The 19,878-nt window shown below is 41.2% G+C and overlaps 1 protein-coding gene and 1 long non-coding RNA gene across 3 annotated transcripts in view; one reads left to right on the forward strand and one right to left on the reverse strand.

Moving 5' to 3' along the window:
- PRRC1 (proline rich coiled-coil 1) overlaps positions 1-14,285 on the reverse strand; it is a 58,447-nt gene extending 44,162 nt beyond the window's left edge. For both annotated transcript variants that reach the window (XM_070465079.1, XM_020914619.2), the window contains exons 1-4: positions 14,195-14,285; positions 5,339-5,462; positions 3,871-4,260; positions 1,239-1,399 (exon numbers count right to left, since the gene is read on the reverse strand). In XM_070465079.1, the coding sequence (XP_070321180.1) occupies positions 1,239-1,399; positions 3,871-4,260; positions 5,339-5,444 (657 nt within the window). In that variant the 5' untranslated portion in view covers positions 5,445-5,462; positions 14,195-14,285. The remainder of the gene's footprint in view (positions 1-1,238; positions 1,400-3,870; positions 4,261-5,338; positions 5,463-14,194) is intronic.
- On the forward strand, positions 14,204-19,289 carry LOC139034346 (uncharacterized). Its single transcript, XR_011486779.1, has 2 exons — positions 14,204-14,290; positions 17,729-19,289. It is a non-coding gene; the product is annotated as an uncharacterized lncRNA (long non-coding RNA).
- Positions 19,290-19,878: the final 589 nt, after the last annotated feature.

Genomic DNA, 19,878 nt, shown 5'->3' on the forward strand with positions numbered 1-19,878 from the left:
CAAACGGTCTGGTAAAAAATACTGCCATAAGAAAATTAAATCATAAAAAAAACAATGATCACAATGTAGTAGGTAAAGATCATTTTTATCATTTAAAAAAACTCATAGAAATGACTTCCAAAAATTTAGAAGATTTTGTGTCAATAAAGCATAATAAAGTTGAAATGTAAGATAAAAATGGAGAATATGGCAACATATGACAGCATAAAATAAAATTCATAAGAGTTCTTATGAAGTCACTAAAGAAGAAAGTAATCCCAATTCAAAACTGGGCAAAGAATAGGAATACAGACATCACAAAAGAAAAATACAAATGGTCAAAAATCAGTTTAAAAAATAGCTCAAATTCAATAACAAAGTAATGTAAATTTAAACAAGGTATTGTTTTCTTTGCCTATCAAATTAGAAAATAATAATCATTTCTGGCAAGTGAAAGATCTTACAACAGGGTGTTCTGGTATAATTTACCTGGAGAGCAATATATACCTGTAGTTTTTAAAATGTTCACACTGACATTAGGAACTAACTCTGATAAAGCAGAAGTACACAAAGATTTGCATACAAGAGGCTCACCATAATTTTATTAATAAGAATTACAACCAGAAAACGCCAACAACAGGTTAGTGAAATAAAACACAGGAAATAAATGCAATGAATGACATGTTGGGCAAAGTAAACTGAATATTTTATGGCCAGAAAGTTGTTCATGATCACTAGGTAAAACTAAACAAAAGACACAAAATTGTATCCACATGTCACTACTTCACTTTGCTTTTAATTAAAAAGATATATCTACCTAGATATGCACATCCAGAAGACTAAGAGGAAATATAGAAAGAGTATAGTAAAAGTGAAAGGCACTCAGTTGTGTTCAACTCTTTGCAACCCCATGGACTGGCATGGAGTTCTCCAGGCCAGAATCCTGGAGTGGGTAGCCTTTCCCTTCTCCAGGCGATCTTCCCAACCCAGGGATCGAACCCAGGTATCCCGCATGGCAGTGGGTAGCCTATCCCTTCTCTAGCAGATCTTCCAAACCAAGAAATCAAACTGGGGTCTCCTGCATGACAGGTGGATTCTTTACCAGCTGACCTATCAGGGAAGCCCAGAAAAAGTGTAATAAGACTAAAAAGATATTTTACAATGATTTTTCCTTATACTATTCTTTTTTACTTTCAAAATTCTCTTTAAGTTTTATAATTAAAAAATTACACACAGTTTTTAAAGTAAATACCCCTTACCTTTATAAAACCCCAGAGTCCACCAGCTGAAGCTTCATCCTGACCTCTACCAATTCTAGGGTCTTCCTGCTCTTCTGGGAAAGTGATGGCTGATGTAGTTCCAGTTCCCTGTGCCACAGATGTCAAACCAGCTTGCTGAGTAATAGGAGTTGGCAAAATACCTAGTTAATGGCAAAAATGTTAACATATGTTATTTATTCCATAAAATATCTCCTATAAAAAAGATGATAAACATATGAAATAGGTAGTTCAAAACAACTTTAATCATGTTACTATATACTCAGGCATTTCAACACTGAGATATGATTTCAAAGAATCACCTAAATAAATTATACGAACTCCAAAAAAGAAATTTCTTTCCCTCTTCTTAGGCTTACTATCTAGTGCCCTGAAAATGGACCAAACAAATATACCCAAAAGTACTTCATGTTTGCCCAATGTAGCACGTGGACGCAAACAGCTATAGCCTGATTCTCCTTAAACCATAAAAATAACTGTTATGAGCACTCAAGCTCATCATACAAAATTCATATAAAAATTAGTAAACATATCCATATATGATATTTTAACTCAAAAAGAAAATCCACATATACATACACATGAGTGTCATACCTGCACTCTGCAAAAGTTTTTGTTAAACTAGATAATCCAAAGTGGATTAAAAAAAAAAAATCACAACAAAGTTGTTTCTTTTCCTAAAATTAGAGAAACAATAGGAAGAATATGACAGGATGAAGTTTTAATACTGATTTCCAATAACCATTCCAGGGAAGCCAAAAAAAGTAGGTGTTCTTGACCTAGAAAATAAAATAGTCCAATACCACCAACTTATGGTACATACACTTATTTGATTTTGAACTTTTACATGGCTAAATAAACTACTCCCTGGATCACTCGGTCCTGATAATTTTTAAGTAAAGCTAAACTCAGACTTCACCTTGGTGTTTCTCTATAACCACACAAAATATTAGGACAAAATTTTGGAATTTTGTCTGACATTTCCCTTCCTTTGTGGCTCAGCTGGTTAAGAATCTGCCTGCAATACAGGAGACCTGGGTTGGATCCCTGTATTGGGAAGATTCTCCTGGAGAAGGGAAAGGCTACCCACTCCAGTGTTCTGGCCTGGAGAATTCCATGGACTGTACAGTCCACGGGGTCACAAAGAGTCAGACACAACTGAGTGACTTTTGCTTTCACATACTAACCATGTTCTAAGTTTTATATCATATCATAAAAATCATATATTTAGCAACATCAGTTTTAATACTTTAAATGAAAATAGGAAGCTCTGGAAATCAAGGAAAAGGGAATAAAATATTCATGCAGAGTAACAAGAACCCTCCTTAATGCTGCTAAGAAAGTAAAATGAATGGTGCAGCTGCTTTAGACAGTAGTCTGATGGTTGCACTAAAGTCAGCAATTCTGACATGCACCCCAAGAGCAGCACTATTTACAAGAGCCAAGACATGGAAGCAACCTAAATGTCCATCAACAGATCAATCAATAGATGTGGTATATGTATACACAATGGGATATGTATACTCAGCCATAAAGAATGAAATGATGCCATTTGCAGCAACATGGATGGACCTAGAAATTATCATACTAAGTGAAGTAAATTAGACAAATATCACATTATTACTTACATGTGGAATTTTAAAACATGATGCAAATGAACTTATTCACAACACAAACTCACAGACATACCAAAAAAAAGAAAAAAATTGATGGTTATCAAAGGCGAAAAGGGGGGATAAATTAGGAGTTTGGGATTAACAGAAAAACATTACTATATATATATAACAGATAAATAACAAGGACCTACTGTATAGCACAGGGAACTCTACTCAATATCTTGTAATAACCTATAATGGAAAAGAATCTAAAAAAGAATAGATATAGATATATGCGTAACTGAGTAACTATGTGCACACCTGAAACTAACACAATGTTATAAAGCAACTTTTTCAATTTATTAAAAAAAAAAAAAAAATGAAGCCCTTCAGGAAAAAGAAAAACACTCAGCAAGTCTGAACCTAGGTACATACTCAAAAGAAATGAAAACATTTCTATTCTACATAAATCTTGCACACCAAGGTTCATAAAATCAGTACTCACCATAGCCAAAAAGTGGAAACAACCAACAGTTTATCAACCGATGAAATGAATAAACAAAACATGGGACAGCCATACAACGGAATATAGTTCAATCCTAAAAAGCAAGAACGCTCTGACACCTGTTACAACACGGATGAATCTTGAAGACATCACACTAAGTGAAAGTGGCCTGTCACAAAAGACTGCATACTAATACAAGTCCATTTAATAGGAAATGTCCCAAACAAGCACGTCTACAGAGACAGAAGGTACATTAGTGGTGCTGAGAACCATGACGACTGGGAGAAGTATGGAGTGACTGCTAACAGGTATGCAGTTTCTTTGGGGGTGATTAAAAGGTTCTAAAATCGACTGTGGTGATGGCTGCACAACTTGGTAAATATAGTAACAACTATTACACTGTACACGTGAAAGGGAATTGTATGGGAATTCCACCTCAGTAAAGCTGTTATAAAAAACACCAGATGAAACATCCCCCATAGCCACCCGTTTCAAAGCGTCGACGAGAGCGTACCTGCCGCCGGAGGCGCGGAAAATGACGGCATCAGGGGCGTCTGCGGGGCTCTCCCTGCGTGTCCCCTGGTGATGTCGTGCGCTGAGCCAACCGAGAATCCGGAAGTGGGGGGGCCCGCTGGGGGCGCAGACAAGACAGGGTTTGGGGCAGAGGCGGAGGGCGGGAAGTGGGACAGAGGAGGATTACTGAAGGCAGCCGCAGTCGGCGGAGAAGCGGGAGGTGGCAGGGAGGTGACGAGCGGAGGGACAGAAGGAACGGGTGCGGACGTCAGGAAGGGCAAGGGCGCCGCAGGCTGCACAGGAGGCAGGGGCGGCTGGGGGGCGGGGTACGCCTGCGGCGGCAAGGTCTGCACAGAGGGCCCGCTGGGAGAAGGGAAGGTGCTGGCTGCGGCTAGGAGAGAGGGGAGGAAAATCACACTCAGTGACATGCTTTTAATTTAGTTTTCAAAGCATCTCATTACCATCTTGGAAAATTTTTAAATTGAACAGACCCTATTCCCAAGAGTTATCTTTAAATACGTAATTTAAAATACATGAGTATGACTGAGCGCAAATGACTTTCAACTCCCATCAGTAAAAGCAGCAGGTCTATAAAATTATGGTATTGCAGATCTTTGCTGTTTCTGTTTGTTTTGCTGTGCTTTTAATAAAATAGACCTGCTTTTCATCTCTGCTAATACGAGCATAAAACTTCACAATTTAGGGCTGAAAAACTTTGGTCAGAAGGTTAATCTCCACAAAGTCACAGAACATTAGACAAAGCTAACACATGCTTTTTAGGATATTTCTGTCATAACAAAGATGATTTCTAGTTAATATAAAAACAAAAAATAAAAATTAAAGCAAAACAAAGATGTTTTCTGCCTTTGGCTTAAATAAAAGAGGCTATTTACCTTCATCCTGGCAAAGATTACAAAAGTTTTAATACAGAGGCACACCTCAATTTATTTTGCTTCATTTTACAAACTGAAGGTTTGTGGCAACCCTTACATCAAGCAAGTCTATCAGTGCCGTTTTACCCGGCAGCATTTGTTCTTCGTGCCTCTGCGACATTGTACCTCTCAAAATATTTCAAACTTTACATTATTATTCTATTTGTTATGGTGATTCATGATCACTGACCTTTGGCATTGCAAAAAGATTACAACTCACTGAAGACCCAGATGACAGCCAGCATTTTAAAGCAATGCTTTAGCAAAGTATTTAATTGTAGTAGGTACACTGTTTTCTTTTTTAGACATAGACATAATCTATTGCACATTTAAGAGACTACAGTATAGTGCAATCATAATTTCTATATGCACTAGGAAATAAAAAAATTCATGTGACTTGCTTTATTGCAGTGGTCTGAAACTGAACTCACAGTATCTCTGAGGTATGTCTCTAGGCTTTTGTTAAATGACTCTGAGAAAAGATGACAGTATCCTGACTCTCCTCAAAACCCACTGATGCTAGACAACTGCACGTACCTAAAGGAGCTGGGGCGGAAGACAGTGCAGCAGCAGAAGCCAGGCCCCCAGAATTCGGTGGGGGGGTCCCAGGTGGTGTTGTCTCTATTCCACTCTCTTCCATCATTTTTCAATTTCAGTACAACTGTAAAAATATTAAAATGTAATAAAGATTACACAGTAATAAAAAGTATACTTTTAAACCTTGTATAGTTAGAAAATAAAGCATTTAGAGAAGAGTTAACACCTATCCTTCTCAAACTCTTCAAAAAAAAAAATTGTAGAGGGAGGGACACTCCCAAACTCATTCTATGAGGCCACCATCACCGATACCAAAACCAAAGACATCACACACAAAAAAAGAAAATTACGGCCAATTACGGGCCATGTTCATCACTGACGAACACGGACACAAAAATCCTCAACAGAATACTAGCAAGCAGAATCCAACAACACATTAAAAAGATCACACACCATGATCAAATGGGATTTATCCCAGGGATGGAAGAATTCTTCAATATATGCAAATCACTCAATGTGATACACAATATTAACAAATGGAAGGGGTAAATCATAGGAAAATCTCAATAGATGCAGAAAAAGCTTCCAACAAATTTCAATACCCATTACAAAAACATTTCAGAAAACAGGCACAGAGCAAACCTACCTTAACACAGTAAATGCCATATATGACTAATCCACAGCAAACATTATTCTCAATAGTGAAAAACTGAAAGCATTTCCTCTAGAATCAGGAACAAGACAAGGGTGCCCACTCTGGCCAATATTATTCAACATAGTTCTAGATGTCCTAGCCACAGATATCAGAGAAGAAAAAGAAATAAAAGGAATACAAATTGGAAAAGAAGAAATAAAACTCACTGTGGATGACATGGTAGTATACATAGAAAATCCTAAAGAGGCCACCAGGAAACTACTAGAGCGAACCAATGAACTTAGTAAAGCTGCAGGATACAAAATCAATACACAGAAATCTCCTGTATATCCATTCACTAACAATGAAAGATTAGAAAGAGAAATTAAGAAAACAATCGCACTTACCATTGTAACAAAAAGAATGAAATACCTAGGAATAAAACTACCTGAAGAGACAGAAGACCTGTATGTAGGAAACTGTAAGACACTGGTGAAAGAAATCAAAGACAACACAAATAGACACAGAGCTATGCTATGTTCTTTGTCTGAATAATCAATATTGTGAAAATGACTACGTTATCCAAAGTAATCTACAGATTCAGGCCAATCCCTCTTAAATTACCAATGCCATTTTTCATAGAACTAGAACAAAACATATTTACAATTTGTATGAAAACACAAAAGACCCCAAACAGCCAAAGCAATCTTGAGAAAGAAAGAGCTGGAGTAATCAGGCTCCCTGACTTCAGACTGTACTACAAAGCTGCACTAATCAAGACAATACAGTACTGGCACAAAAACAGAAATACAGTTCAATGTCTAGGGATAACCTGAGGCACCAATAAGCACCTAATGCTTGACAAAGGAGGCAAGACGATACAATGGAGAAAAACAGCCTCTTCAATGAGAGGTGCTGGGAAAACTGGACAGCTACATGTAAAAGAACGAAGTTAGAACATTTCCTAACACCATCACAAAAATAAAACAGATTAAAAATCAAGTCTAGACACTATAAAACTCTTAAGAGGAAAACATAAAACACTCTGACATAAAATACAGCTAGATCCTTTCTGACCCACCTTCTAGAGTAACAAAAATAAAAACAAAAATAAACTAACGGTCCTAATAAAACTTAAAAGGCTTTTACAAAGCAAAGGAAACCATAAACAAGATGAGAAGACATTCCTTAGAATGGGAGAAAGTATTTGCAAATGAAACAATTGACAAGGGATTAATCTCCAAAATATACAAGCAACTCATGTAGATCAATATCAAAAAAATAAACAGCCCAATCAAAAAATGGATGGAAGACCTAAATAGTCACTTCTTCAAGGAAGACATACAAATGGCTAATAAAAACACAAAAAAGTGCTCAATACCATTTATTACTAGAGAAATGCAAATCAAAACTACGAGATATTACCTCACACTGGTTAGAACCGCCATCATCAAAAAAATCTACAAACAATAAATGCTGGAGAGAGTGTGGAGAAAAGGGAACCTTCGTACACTGTGAGACTATAAATTGATACAGCTACTACGGAGAAGAGTATAGAGGTGCCTTAGAAAACTAAAAATAGAACTAACATACGATCCAGCAATCCCACCATTTGGGCACATACTCTGAGAACACCATCATTCAAAATACACACGCGCCCCAGTGTCCACTGCAGCACCATCTGCAACAGCCAGGACACGGAAGCAACCCAGACGTCCATCAACAGATGAATGGATGAACATGTAGGGGTACATACACACAACGGAATAGTACTCAGTCATAAAAAGGAACAAAACTGGGTCAGGACAGACCCAAGTCTGTCATACAGAGTAAAGTAAGTTAGAAAGAGAAGATATCATGTATTAACACATATGTATGAAATCTAGAAAGATGGTACAGGCGAGTCTGCTTGCGGGGCAGGAACAGAGGTGCAGACAGAGAGAACAGGCATGTGGACACGGTGGGGGGTGGGGAGAGCAGGCCTGACATATACACACTACCATATGTAGGGCAGATAGGCAGAGGGAAGTTGTGTAACACTGTAACAGGGAGCTCAGCGCAGGGCTCCGTGAGGACCCGCAGGGGAGGGACTGGCTGGTGGGGTGGGAAGGTGGCTTAGAGGCGCGGTATATGTCTTCATATAGCTGATCCACTTCGTTGTCCAGCAGAAACACACACAACACTGTAAAGGAACTATATGCCAATAAAATAAAATAAAAATTACATAGCTCAAGTGTTACACAACCAACAGATAGATGTCTGTTTTTACTGTATACAATGCCACTTATCTCCAGGTGAAGGATTTGCCAAAATTTTAAGTAGTGAGACTATTTAATGTGCAAACAATCTGAGACATTTTCATACACCTACTTCATAATTGAGAAATAATTTTATGTTAGCTATGTAATTACCCAATATATTTCAAATAGTAAATTACTAATTTAATTTCTGCCACAGGAATGCATGTTAGATTTATATCTAGATTCCAGTCACTATTACTTCAAAAATAAATTATGTAAAGTATTTCTGAAACACTTCCTCCCTCCTCACTAAGCAGTGTACATGGGCTACTCCTGTTAACAGGCTACTCCACTTCCCAGGTGGCTCAGAGAAAAGAATTTACGTGCCGAAGCAGAAGATGTGGGTTCGATCCCTGGGTTGGGAAGATCCCCTAGAGAAGGAAAAGGCAACCCACTCCAGTATTCTTCCCTATTCCCAGTTTTTCTTTGTTTACATTCTAAAAGGTACCGCCCACCTGCCAAGGCAAGAGAAACGGGTTTGATCTCTGGGTCAGGAAGATCTCCTAGAGAAGGAAATGGCAACCCACTCCAACACTCTTGCCTACGAAATCCCATGGACAGGAGAGCCTGGCAGGCTAGTCCACGGGACTGCAAGAGTCAGACGTGACTTAGCAACTAAACAACAACATAATGGCTACATGATTAGGTCTCAGCTTTTAGAAAAGTCAGTTTTTAGCAAAAGTGCCAGGAGCATTTTTCCTAACAGACAAAAATGGATTACAAAAATGTTGGAAAATTTTCCTTAAAAATTACAAACTTTCAAGCCTACTTCAAGGATAAAATGAGAACTTCTAAATACATCACAAATACGTTTTTGAAGTTTTTACTCATTTCACAAATATTCAGCGAAGGTCAATCACTTGCCAAGCACTACACTGGTGCCTCTGGAAATAAGACTGTAAGCAAAAACAAATAGGATACTTACAGTCCAGCCCAGGAGACAACCAATAACACCAACATACAGTAAACTGTAGCCTGAATGATGTACTCGGAGGATAAGAACAATTCTGTTTGCTAGAAAATGATTTTGACTTGGGGTCAGAAAGGGATGATCAGGATTTAATTAGGAAAGGGAAAGAAGACAAGGAGGGTACATGCCAAAAAAAGTGAACATACAGAAAGTCAGAAAGGAACAGGAATGAGGATTGGAGACCTGGATGGGAGCCCAGACTGTACTGAGATTTACAAGCCAAGTTAAAGAGTAGAATCTTCTAAGAACAGAAAGTCACCGTGGGGGCATTCAAACTAGGGATGAAGTTACTTGTCTTTTAATTTCTTTGAAGGAATTTTAGACTTACAAGAAGATGCCAATACAGGGCAGAGTTCATCAGTACCCTAAACCTAGCTCCTTCCAATGACAGCATCCTACATAACTAGGGTTCAACCATAAAATCTAGGAAATTAACTCTGGTACAATATGGGTAACTGAAGTATAAACCTTCTTTGGATTTCACCTGTTTTTATTCACATGTGTGAGTCTGTATGCAGTTCTATGACATTTCATCATATGCACTGACTCTCGGAGCCAACACCACAATCAGGACACAGAATTGTTCCATCTCCCCAAACAAACTCCCACGTGCTGTTCCTTGGTTACACCCTCTCATCTGCCATACACCCTGACAAACAACTGTTCTCTGTTTTCTCATTTCATGAATGTTACAAAAATAAAACCATACTGCATATGTCTTCTGAAATTGGCTTTTTTCATGCAAAAGGGTGCTCTCAAGATCCATCCAAGCCGTTGGATGGATCGTTGGTTGGTTCTTTATCATTGCTGAATACTATCCCATTTTATAGATGTTTGATTATCCATTTATTTGCTGAAGGATATTTAGGCTGCTTTAGGCAATTCATATTTGTGTTTTGAAAACATTCCTCTGACCAAAGAATGCAGACCGTGCCATAGGACATCTACACAGAACAGCAGGGAGACGCTTAAGAATGATACAGAAGTATTTCAAATAACATTCTAGACTAGTGACTCTCAAACAGGGAGTGAAGAAGAGTGACCTGCCCCTCAGGGGTCATTTGGCAGTGTCTGAAGACATTTTTGTGGTCCAGTGGTTAAGAATTTGCCTTCCAGTGCAGGGGTCATAGGTTCAAACCCTGGTTGAAGAACTAAGATCCCCACATGCTGCAGGACAACTAAGCGTGCACACTCCAATTGCTGAGCCCGCACGTGACAACTAGAGAAACCCATGCACTGAGAAGAACGATCTCGCATGCCACAGCTAAGACCCAGGTAGCCAAAGAAATAAATATTTAAAAAAACCAACAACTACAAAGTATTAGGGGTATCTAGTGGGTAAAAGCTGGAGATACGGCTAAAAATTCTACAATGCACAGGACAGTCACAAGAATTATCTGGCCCCAAACAACAATGCCAAGGTTGAAAAACTCTGGTTTAGCCTAAAGTGATGACAGTGGAGATGGAGAAGAGTGGATAGACTCGGGAGATGTTTAAGTGGGAAGACCCAGCAATAGGCTGGATATGGGGTCCAGGAAGTGGAGAGGCATGACCCGCACACCTGGACAGATGGTGGTGCCATTCAATAAGATAAGGAGCACTGGAGGAGGTCAAAGTGTGTGTCTGATGTTTTGGGAAAGAAGGGATTACGCAGTATTTCATATTGGACATGCTAAGCGCAAACTCCTTGAAGCAACCAAGTACAGCTGACTTGGTCTGCAGCTCAGAAACCACATAAATGGGGGCTTCGTCAGTTCACTGACAGTCCCTAAAGTCATGTGCTGAAAAGCGATAATCTGAGAAGACTAAGTGAAAAAAGAAGATGGCCCAACGAGGGGAAAAAAACACGTGCAGAGAAGAATGAGAGACCACAAAAACAGGAAAAAAACCAGAAGGCAGTGGTGTCCAAAAACCAGAGAAGGGTGTTCAAGGCAATGGTATCGGATGCTGCAGAGAAGCCAAATAGGATGACATATGAAAAAGTCAAGAGATTTGCCAAACTGGAGTTAAAATTTAGTGAGAGCTGTTTCCAAAATGGAGTGAGGATAGAAGCCAGTTTCAAACTGGACTGAGGTAGGAAGTAAAACAAATATGCACAACACTTTTAAAACTTTTACTATGAGTGTAGATGAAAGATCTATGGGCAGGAAGTAGAAAGCAGATATCCAGACAGGCAAGATCCTTTCATTCAACAACATCTACTTCTGCTTCGTTGACTATGTTAAAGCCTTTGACTGTGTGGATCACAATAAGCTGTGGAAAATTCTTAAAGAGATAGAAATACCAGATCACCTTACCTGCCTCCTTAAAAATCTGTATGTAGGTCAAGAAGCAACAGTTAGAAGAGGATATGGAACAATGGACTGGTTCAAAATTGGGAAAGGAGTACATCAAGGCTGTATATTGTCACCCTGCTTATTAAACTTATAAGCAGAGTATATAGTGTGAAAGGCCAAGCTGGATGAAGCAGAATTTGGAACTGAGACTGCTGAGAGAAATATCAACAACCTCAGATGTATACATGAGACCACCCTAAAGGCAGAACGTGAGAAGGAACTAAACAGACTCTTGATGAGGGTGAAAGAGGAGAGTGAAAACGCTGGCTTAAAACTCAACATTCAAAAAACTAACATCAAGGCAACTGGTCCCATCACTTCATGGCAAATAGATGGGGGAAAGGTGAAAACAGTGGCAAATTTTATTTTCTTCAACTCCAAAATCACTGTGGAATAGTGACTGCAGCCATGAAATTAAAAGACATTTGCTCCTTGGAAGAAAAGCTATGACAAACATAGACAGTGTATTAAAAAGCAGAGACATCACTTTGCCAACAAAAGTCTGTTAGTCAAAGCTATGATTTTTCCAGTAGTCATGTACGGATGTGAGAGATGGACCATAAAGAAGGCTGAATGCCGAGGAATTGGTGCTTTTGAATCATGGTACCAGAGAAGACTCTTCAGAGTCCCTTGGACAGCAAGGAGATCCAGTCAATCCTAAAGGAAGTCAACCCTGAATATCCATTGGAAGGACTGATGCTGAAGCTAAGGCTACAGTACTTTGGCCACCTGATGCAAACAGATGGCTCATTGGAAGAGACCCTGAGGCTGGGAAAGATTGAAGGCAGGAGGAGAAAGGGGTGAGCACAGAGGATGAGATGGTTGGATGGCATTACTGATTCAATGGACATGAGTTTAAGCAAGCTCCGGGAGACAGTGAAGGACAGGGAAGCCTGGCATGCTGCAGTCCATGGGGTTGAAAAGAATTAGACACGACTCAGTGACTAAACAACAGATCAAAGGTAGATAATATGGGACAGAACCACCTTCTGGGGACTTTATCACTCCCTGACAAAGCTCTCTCTTTTCATCTCATTTTTTCACTGGTTATTCATCTTCCTACTACAAATGCTACCAATCCTCCAAGTGATTAGTGGGAGTCAAATTTAAAGATAAACATAACTGAATGAAGTGCAATGTTTACACTTGCAAAAGACCTTGTACAATGAATACAACCCATAAAATGGAATATTGGTCAATTTCTTTCTGTCTTTAAAAGCTAGACTGTTTGAGAACTAGCTTAACAACAATACTGGGTAAATCTTGGATTCATAAACAATGTGCTCAATCATGTCTGACTCCTTGTGACCCTTGGACTGTAGCCTACCAGGCTCCTCTGTCCATAGAATTCTGCAGGCCAGAATACTGGAGGGGGTAGCCATTTCCTCCTCCAGGGGATCTTGCCCACCCAGGGATCAAACCCAAGTCTTCTGCACTGTATGAGGATTCTTAACTGCTGAGCCACCAGGGAATATAATACCAGCTACTAAAGAAAAGTTTGTGATAAAAGTAACAGGGAAATGTCAGAGTTGTAGAGGTTCTAAAAGCTTAGTCTCAACACAAAAATTATATTAATGTATCAGCATTAAAGAAAAAGTGATGGAAATGGGTTGGAAAACTGGGTCCGTTTCTGGATGCACTCTGTTCTTCCAATCTGCTTGTGCCTTGGATTATCTCTTAAAAGTAGGTGGCTATTTATAAAGATACAAGAGGTGGAATAATGAACCTCTGATAAACATAAAATCTTATTAAAAACCATTACTACTGTTAATGTACTGCCGGTTCAAAAGATGCTCTCTACTACCCTTTAGTGAGCACTACTGCAGGAAGGTCTGAGTTTTGTCTCTGCATTCCCAGTTCTGATCCCCAAAATAACTTCTATAAATGTTCATTGACCAAATAGCAGCGGTAAAGAAAAAGACTGGAATGTCAAAATGTGTCATGTTCGCGGAAACATACATGCTGTCTCTCAAGAACTACTTCCAACGACACTCTCTTAAACTGGACAAATTCTGCCAATCTAGGACACAGGCTATCCCGCAAATGTGCTCAAAGCAGGTCCTCAAAATGGACAGACAGACAGCAGAGTGCAAAAGCCCTCCAGAGCGGCGCTAGGCATCTAAGGGGGAACCCACTGTTAAAGAAGCTCCTTCTTAGTGCCCATCCCCATTTGTTGACCCGGGAGTCTCCTAGGCGGGAGCGGCCTCCCCCCGGCTCTGCCACGTCTCCAGGCGGGCTGGGCAGGGCCAAGGTCGCCTACCTCCGGTCTCTCCCCTCTGGCCAGCGCGGTGGAAGGTGGAGCCAAACACCCGGGGCGCCGGTGTGGGTCCGGGGACCGGACCCTAGAACCGGCCAAGACCCCCGGGCCGCACTCTCCGCAAAATCCACAGCAGGAATGCTTGCCTCATGAAGCCTACCTTTGCCTGGGCTGAACCCTGGACGCTCCAACAGCGGGAGCCCCGACTGTACCACTAAGGAGCTCTCGAGCGACCCTCGCCTCCGGGCCCGGCCGGCCCGCCCCCCTCGCAGCCAAGGGGCCCCTGGGTGCTGGTTTGGGCGCCTGAGCCCCATCCCGCCGCCCACATGCACCCGCATTGCTGCCGGACTAACGCTTACCTGCAGGCTCGAGATAGTGTCTGCGTGGCAGTGAAAAGTGGAGGCTAGACAGGCTAGGTGTAAGACTACGGCTGCGAGAACACGAGCAACATGCAGGTAAGACCCCGCAGCGCGCACGCCCGCCTCCAAGATGGCCACCGTAGGCGCCGGTTCCTGAGGCTGCCACGTCCCCGGCGCGCCGCGCCGCCCCGCGCTGAGTCCCGCCCCAGGCCCCGCCCCAAGCCCCGCCCCGCTCCCCCAGAACCCCGCCCAGAAGCCGCAAGCTGAACCTGCTAGAGCACCTGGGTCCAAAGATCTTCGTGCCACCAGGCCGGGCGCTGCCCTCTCCAGAAACACGACTGCCGTCCTTTCCACTACGCAACCTCAGCATGCGAGAATGGAACCCTTGTTATTGGGTGTAGCTCACTTACTCTGCCCATGACCGCCCCCAGGGAAAGCGATTACCGCCCCCCAACCCAAGGGCATGCCTCCTCCAGGCGTGACTTCGCTCCTAAAACAGACTTATCCTATGTATTTTCAAAGATTTCCAGATAAGAGCGGTTGCCTCAGGAAAGAGAGAGAGCAGGGTGGCAGATACTATACTGATTTTCCCCAAGTTCATGCATTACACATATTTTTAATGGAAAACCGAAAATTATCCACTTTCTTAACCTTATGTGCAGCACTTAAAACAGGTCCTGAAAGTCGGTGCCAATAATGTACCCTAAATAAATCAATCAATACAGTACAATGGAGGAATATAAAGAATTTGCGATCAGAAGCCCTGGTTCGAGTCCTGACTGCCCTAGTGTTGCTTATGCAGTCATGTTACCTTATACAGATCGCTTATTCTCCTTGAGTCTCCATGTTTCTATCTGTAAGATAAGAATACTTGCCATCTCTAATCAAGCAGGTAAGAGAATCAAAATAAGACACACAAAAGCCCTTTTTAAAGTGCTGAGTGTTAAATACACAAATAACTGTTGTTTACCTTATTTTCCAATTCTTTCAGGAACTCATCTGTAGAATTAGCATTAATATATTTCTCAGACTTGACAGCTAAAAACATTTTAAAATACCTCACTAAAGAGTTAATACTGTTTAACTGTGCCCTAACTTCAGAAAAAATGATTTGCAGCTTCAATGGACTGGTCCCTAAGGTGGTGACTCTTATCATGTCCCCTGAGAAGTGTGTAGGTGGCGGTCTAGGTTACTCTCCATAGAGTGCTGTTCGGGGTCGTGCTGAAAAGAATTACTACCGCCCATCCTATTTGGTCAACACCCTTAATAACTGTAAGAACTGTTGGTTTCTCCATTCAACCAACAAATATATATTAGTGTCTGCAATGTTCTGAGCATCAGTACTGGAAATGTAGCAATGAACAAGACAGACAAGATCCTTACACTGAGGGAGAGGCAGATCTTCTTAAGGGAGAGGCAAGCTATGAGCAGAAAAATAAAGTGAGTACTGTTTGTGATGGGCACTTTGAGGAAAGTCAATGGGGTGAAGTGATCTTCACAACAACTGGGGGAGGCCACTTTGGATGGGCCAGAAGCGTAAGGTATCTCTGGGTAGGTAGGATTTTACTTGAGAGCACAGGGAAGCAGCCCTGTGATTCTTTGAACAGAGGGAAAAACACCCAAAGGCTTTGAGGGAGGGTACCTGGCATGTCTGCCAAACAAGAAGGAAATTGGGACCAAGACGGTGGTTAGAAATGAGGTCAGAGAGATAGAAGGGCCAGATGGTAGCCAGCCTTGTAGGCCAGCTTAAGGCCTTTGGGTTATATTTGGAGAGATATGAGAAGCAGGTGGGAGGTTTTGAGCAGAGGACAGATAAGATTTGCCTTCCATTTTAAGTCATATTCTGTTTGCTGTTTGAGAACTGTGAAGGGGGTGGTGGTGCAAAGACAAAAGTGGAATGATCACAATGAGGTGATGCTGCCTTAGAGTACAGAGTAGCCTGGCAGCCTGCAGTCTTTGGGGTCTCAAAGAGTCAGACATGACTGAGCACACACGCATGCATTAGTGTAACTAATGGGGCAGGCAGGGGAGCGAGTACATGGTGTGGACATCTTTTGAAGGTCAAGCTGTCATGATTTCCTGATGGATTGGATGTGACTGTATTAGTTTTCTAAGACCTCCAAAACAAATTACCATGACTGGTTGGCTAAAAGCAACAGAAATTTATTCTCTCAGAGTTCTGGAGACCAGAAGTCCAAACTCAAGGGTCAGCAGGGCCTCTCTGAGGGCTCTTCCGTGTCTCATCCAGCTTGAGGGGCGCCAGCTATTCTTTGGATCATGCCAGCCTGACTCCAGTCTCTGCCTTTGTGTCCACATGGCCTTCTCTCCTGTGTCTGTCTTGCCTTTCTCTTATAAACATGCCAGTTATTGCATGTAGTGAAAGTGAAAGGCGCTCATCATGTCCGACTCTTTATGACCGGTGGACTATACAGTCTATGCAATTCTCCAGGCCTGAATACTGGAGTGGAGAGCTGTTTCCTTCTCCAGGGGATCTTCCCAATCCAGGGATCAAACCCAAGTCTTCTGCATTGCAGGTGGATTCTTTGCTAGCTGAGCATGTAGGAGCCACCCTAAATCCACAATGATCTCATCTAAAGGTCGTTAAGAGTCTAGACCCTATTTCTAAATAACCTCCTATTTACAAGTTCCCAGTGGACATATCTTTTTTGTGAAGGGCACTGTTCTACCCACTATATGGATCATGAGAGACAGGGGTCAACCAAATAAACAGGATTATAAAATGAATTTTAACATTAACCTTGAATTGCATTTATAATATGTTTTACTCATCACTTTTCACTTGAATTTCAAAAGAACTTGTATGTCAGGTATTATTATTACTATTCCAATATTAGAAATAAGAAAACTAAGGCTCTGAGAATTGTGTGTAGACCTGGAATTAGAACCCAGAATTGTTTGTCTCTACCCCCAAATTCTTGCCTAATTTTAGGTGATGGGTTAGAAGATATGTTCTTAGACAAAGGGCAGTGAGGGGAGTCAAGGGAAAAATATAGCTTAATGACAACAAACAAACTACGTAGGTCTTTTGGTTTTATCTAGTAGTCTTGTCTTGTGCTCAGTCATGTCCAACTCATTGTGGCCCCATGGACTGTAGTCTGCCAGGCTCCTCTGTTTCTGGAATTTTCCAGGCAAGAATACTGGATTGGTTGCCATTTCCTCCTCCAGGAGCTCTTCCCGACCCAGGGATCCAACGCATGTCTCTTGCATCGTCTGCACGGGGAGGTGGATTGTTTACCAAAAGCACTGTCTGGGTTACTAGCATATCTCATCAAATTTCTTCCTAGAGGAAGTCTCTAATACATAATAGAGTTCATTTCTGAGCTACCATGAAATATACAGTGCTATAGTAGAATTTTGTTTTTATGGCTTGAAAACAAAGGCAAACCAAACTATTTCCCATTTGAGTTGAGGCTTTTTCCTAGCTCACCTCAGAGCTAACAGACCTATATATAGTCTTAAAACAGTCCATAAATTTTGTACTGTTCATGTGAATATTGATGTGTGTTTCTCCAGGTGGAGAGGAGACCAGGCTGAGGTTCTGAGCATCTACAGCACAATCAGGACTGGAGACAGAGTTGAATCTGTTTGAGAGACCATGGGCTCTACTGAGAGAACAGTCTGTGAGTTGTATAGCCATGAAGGACATGTCAGTGGATGTGTTGAGGGTACTGGCCCAAGCATAGAGCTCAAGGTCTCATGCCCACATCCAACTCCTACAAAAGAGAATATGAAGCGCCTTTGGCAACTAGGAATGAGGAGGGTTGTCCCAAACACTGCATGGAACATATGTGTTAGTCACTCGGTCATGTCCGACTCTTTGCGACCCCATGGATTGTAGCCCACCAGGCTCCTCTGTCCATGGAACTCTCTAGGCAAGAATACTGGAGTGAGTTGCCATTCCCTTCTCCAGGGGAATTTCCCAACCCAGGGATTGAACTTGAGTCTCCTGCATTGCAGGCAGAATTCTTTACCATCTCAGCTACCAGGGATGCCATACCCTATACCAAAAAGTATTCTTTGTTTGTTTATCCAGAATTCAAATTTTGGAGGCAAGCAAGCCATGACCAAGAGTCTGAGAGGCAGTGTGAGGAAGATTGGGACACAGATGTTGGTACCAGATGCCCTGGGCTTGAATTCTGCCTCCAGTACCTGCTAGGTCAACAGCTGGCCTTGAGCACATTCGCTTAAAATCACTGTGTCTGGATTTTTTTCACCTATAAACTGAGAATTTATAGTAATACTTTCCTCAGTCTTTTACTTGTGGACTGAATAACTAAATATGTGGCAAGTGCTTAGAACAGTGCCAGACTCACAGTAATCTCTGTGTTAAGTGTTACTCTTTGACTTTTAAATTGTCTAAATATTCACCCGACAATGACTATTTTAAACCGAAAAGATTTTTATTTGGGTGAGTCTGAGTTGTAATTTCCAAATAAAGGTTTGATGTGCTTGTTTGTTTTCAACAGAAGAAAACTTCATCTAGTTACAAAGTAACTCAACCTCTCAATTTGCCAAGGACACTGCCAGTTTATGACTGTATTCCCAGCGTACTAGTAAAAGCAACCACTTTTCATTCTCAAAAGTGTTCCACTTTGTACAATAAATTTTGTGTTTATGCTAGTTACAGAGCTATTAAGGAGTTCCTCTCTGCATATGTGAGTTACAGTGTGAAAATGTCAGTAACTGCCCCTTGCCTGCACAATCATCACCAGAGTCCACTGTGGTTTGCTTCAACGAAGTAACTTATCTTCCTAAAATAAGCATTTATAGGTGGTCCAGTGGTTAAGAATCCACCTTGCAATGCAAGGGACACTGATTCAATCCCTGGTCTGGGAAGATCCCACATGCCACAGAGCAACTAAGGCCATGAGCCACAACTACTGAATCAGTGATCTGGAGTGTGCAAGTCGCAACTACTGAGCCTGTCTTCCATCACAAGAGAAGCCACTGCAATTATAACCTGCCTGCTGCATCAAAAAGTAATCCATACTCGCCACAACTAGAGAAGGCTTGCGTGTGGCTACAAAGATCTACCACAGCCAAAAAAGAAAATAAACGAATCCTTTTAAAAATATGCATCTATAAAAACACTCTGTCTCCTTATTGCTTGCATGGTAAAATACTAAAAACTCAACTTATCGGGCCTTTCCTGATGGTCCAGTGGTTAAGAATCCACCTGCTAAAAGACCTAAACAGACATTTCTCCAAAGAAGACATACAATGGCTAATAAACACATGAAAAGACGCTCAACACCACTCATTATTAGAGAAATGCAAATCAAAACCGCAATGAGATAGCACCTCAAACCAGTCATCCTGGCCATCATAAAAAAATCCACAAACAATACATGCTGGAGAGGGTGTGGAAAAAAGGGAAACTTCTTGCTCAGTTGGTGGAAATGTAAATCCATTACTGAAGACAGTATGGAAATTCCTTAAAAAAAAAAAAAAAAAAACTAGGAATAAAACTACCATATGACTCAGCAATCCCATTACTAGGCATATATCCCGAGGAAACCAAAATTGAAAGAGACACATGTACCCTAAAGTTCATTGCAGCACTATTTACAATCGCTAGGACATGGAAGTAACATAGATGTCCATCAAAATATGAATGTGAGAGGCGAACAGGTAAAAAGGCCAGAGATACCAAAGCAGCAGGA

This window comes from Odocoileus virginianus, chromosome 3, assembly GCF_023699985.2.
Source record: "Odocoileus virginianus isolate 20LAN1187 ecotype Illinois chromosome 3, Ovbor_1.2, whole genome shotgun sequence".
Classification (NCBI taxonomy): domain Eukaryota; kingdom Metazoa; phylum Chordata; class Mammalia; order Artiodactyla; family Cervidae; genus Odocoileus; species Odocoileus virginianus.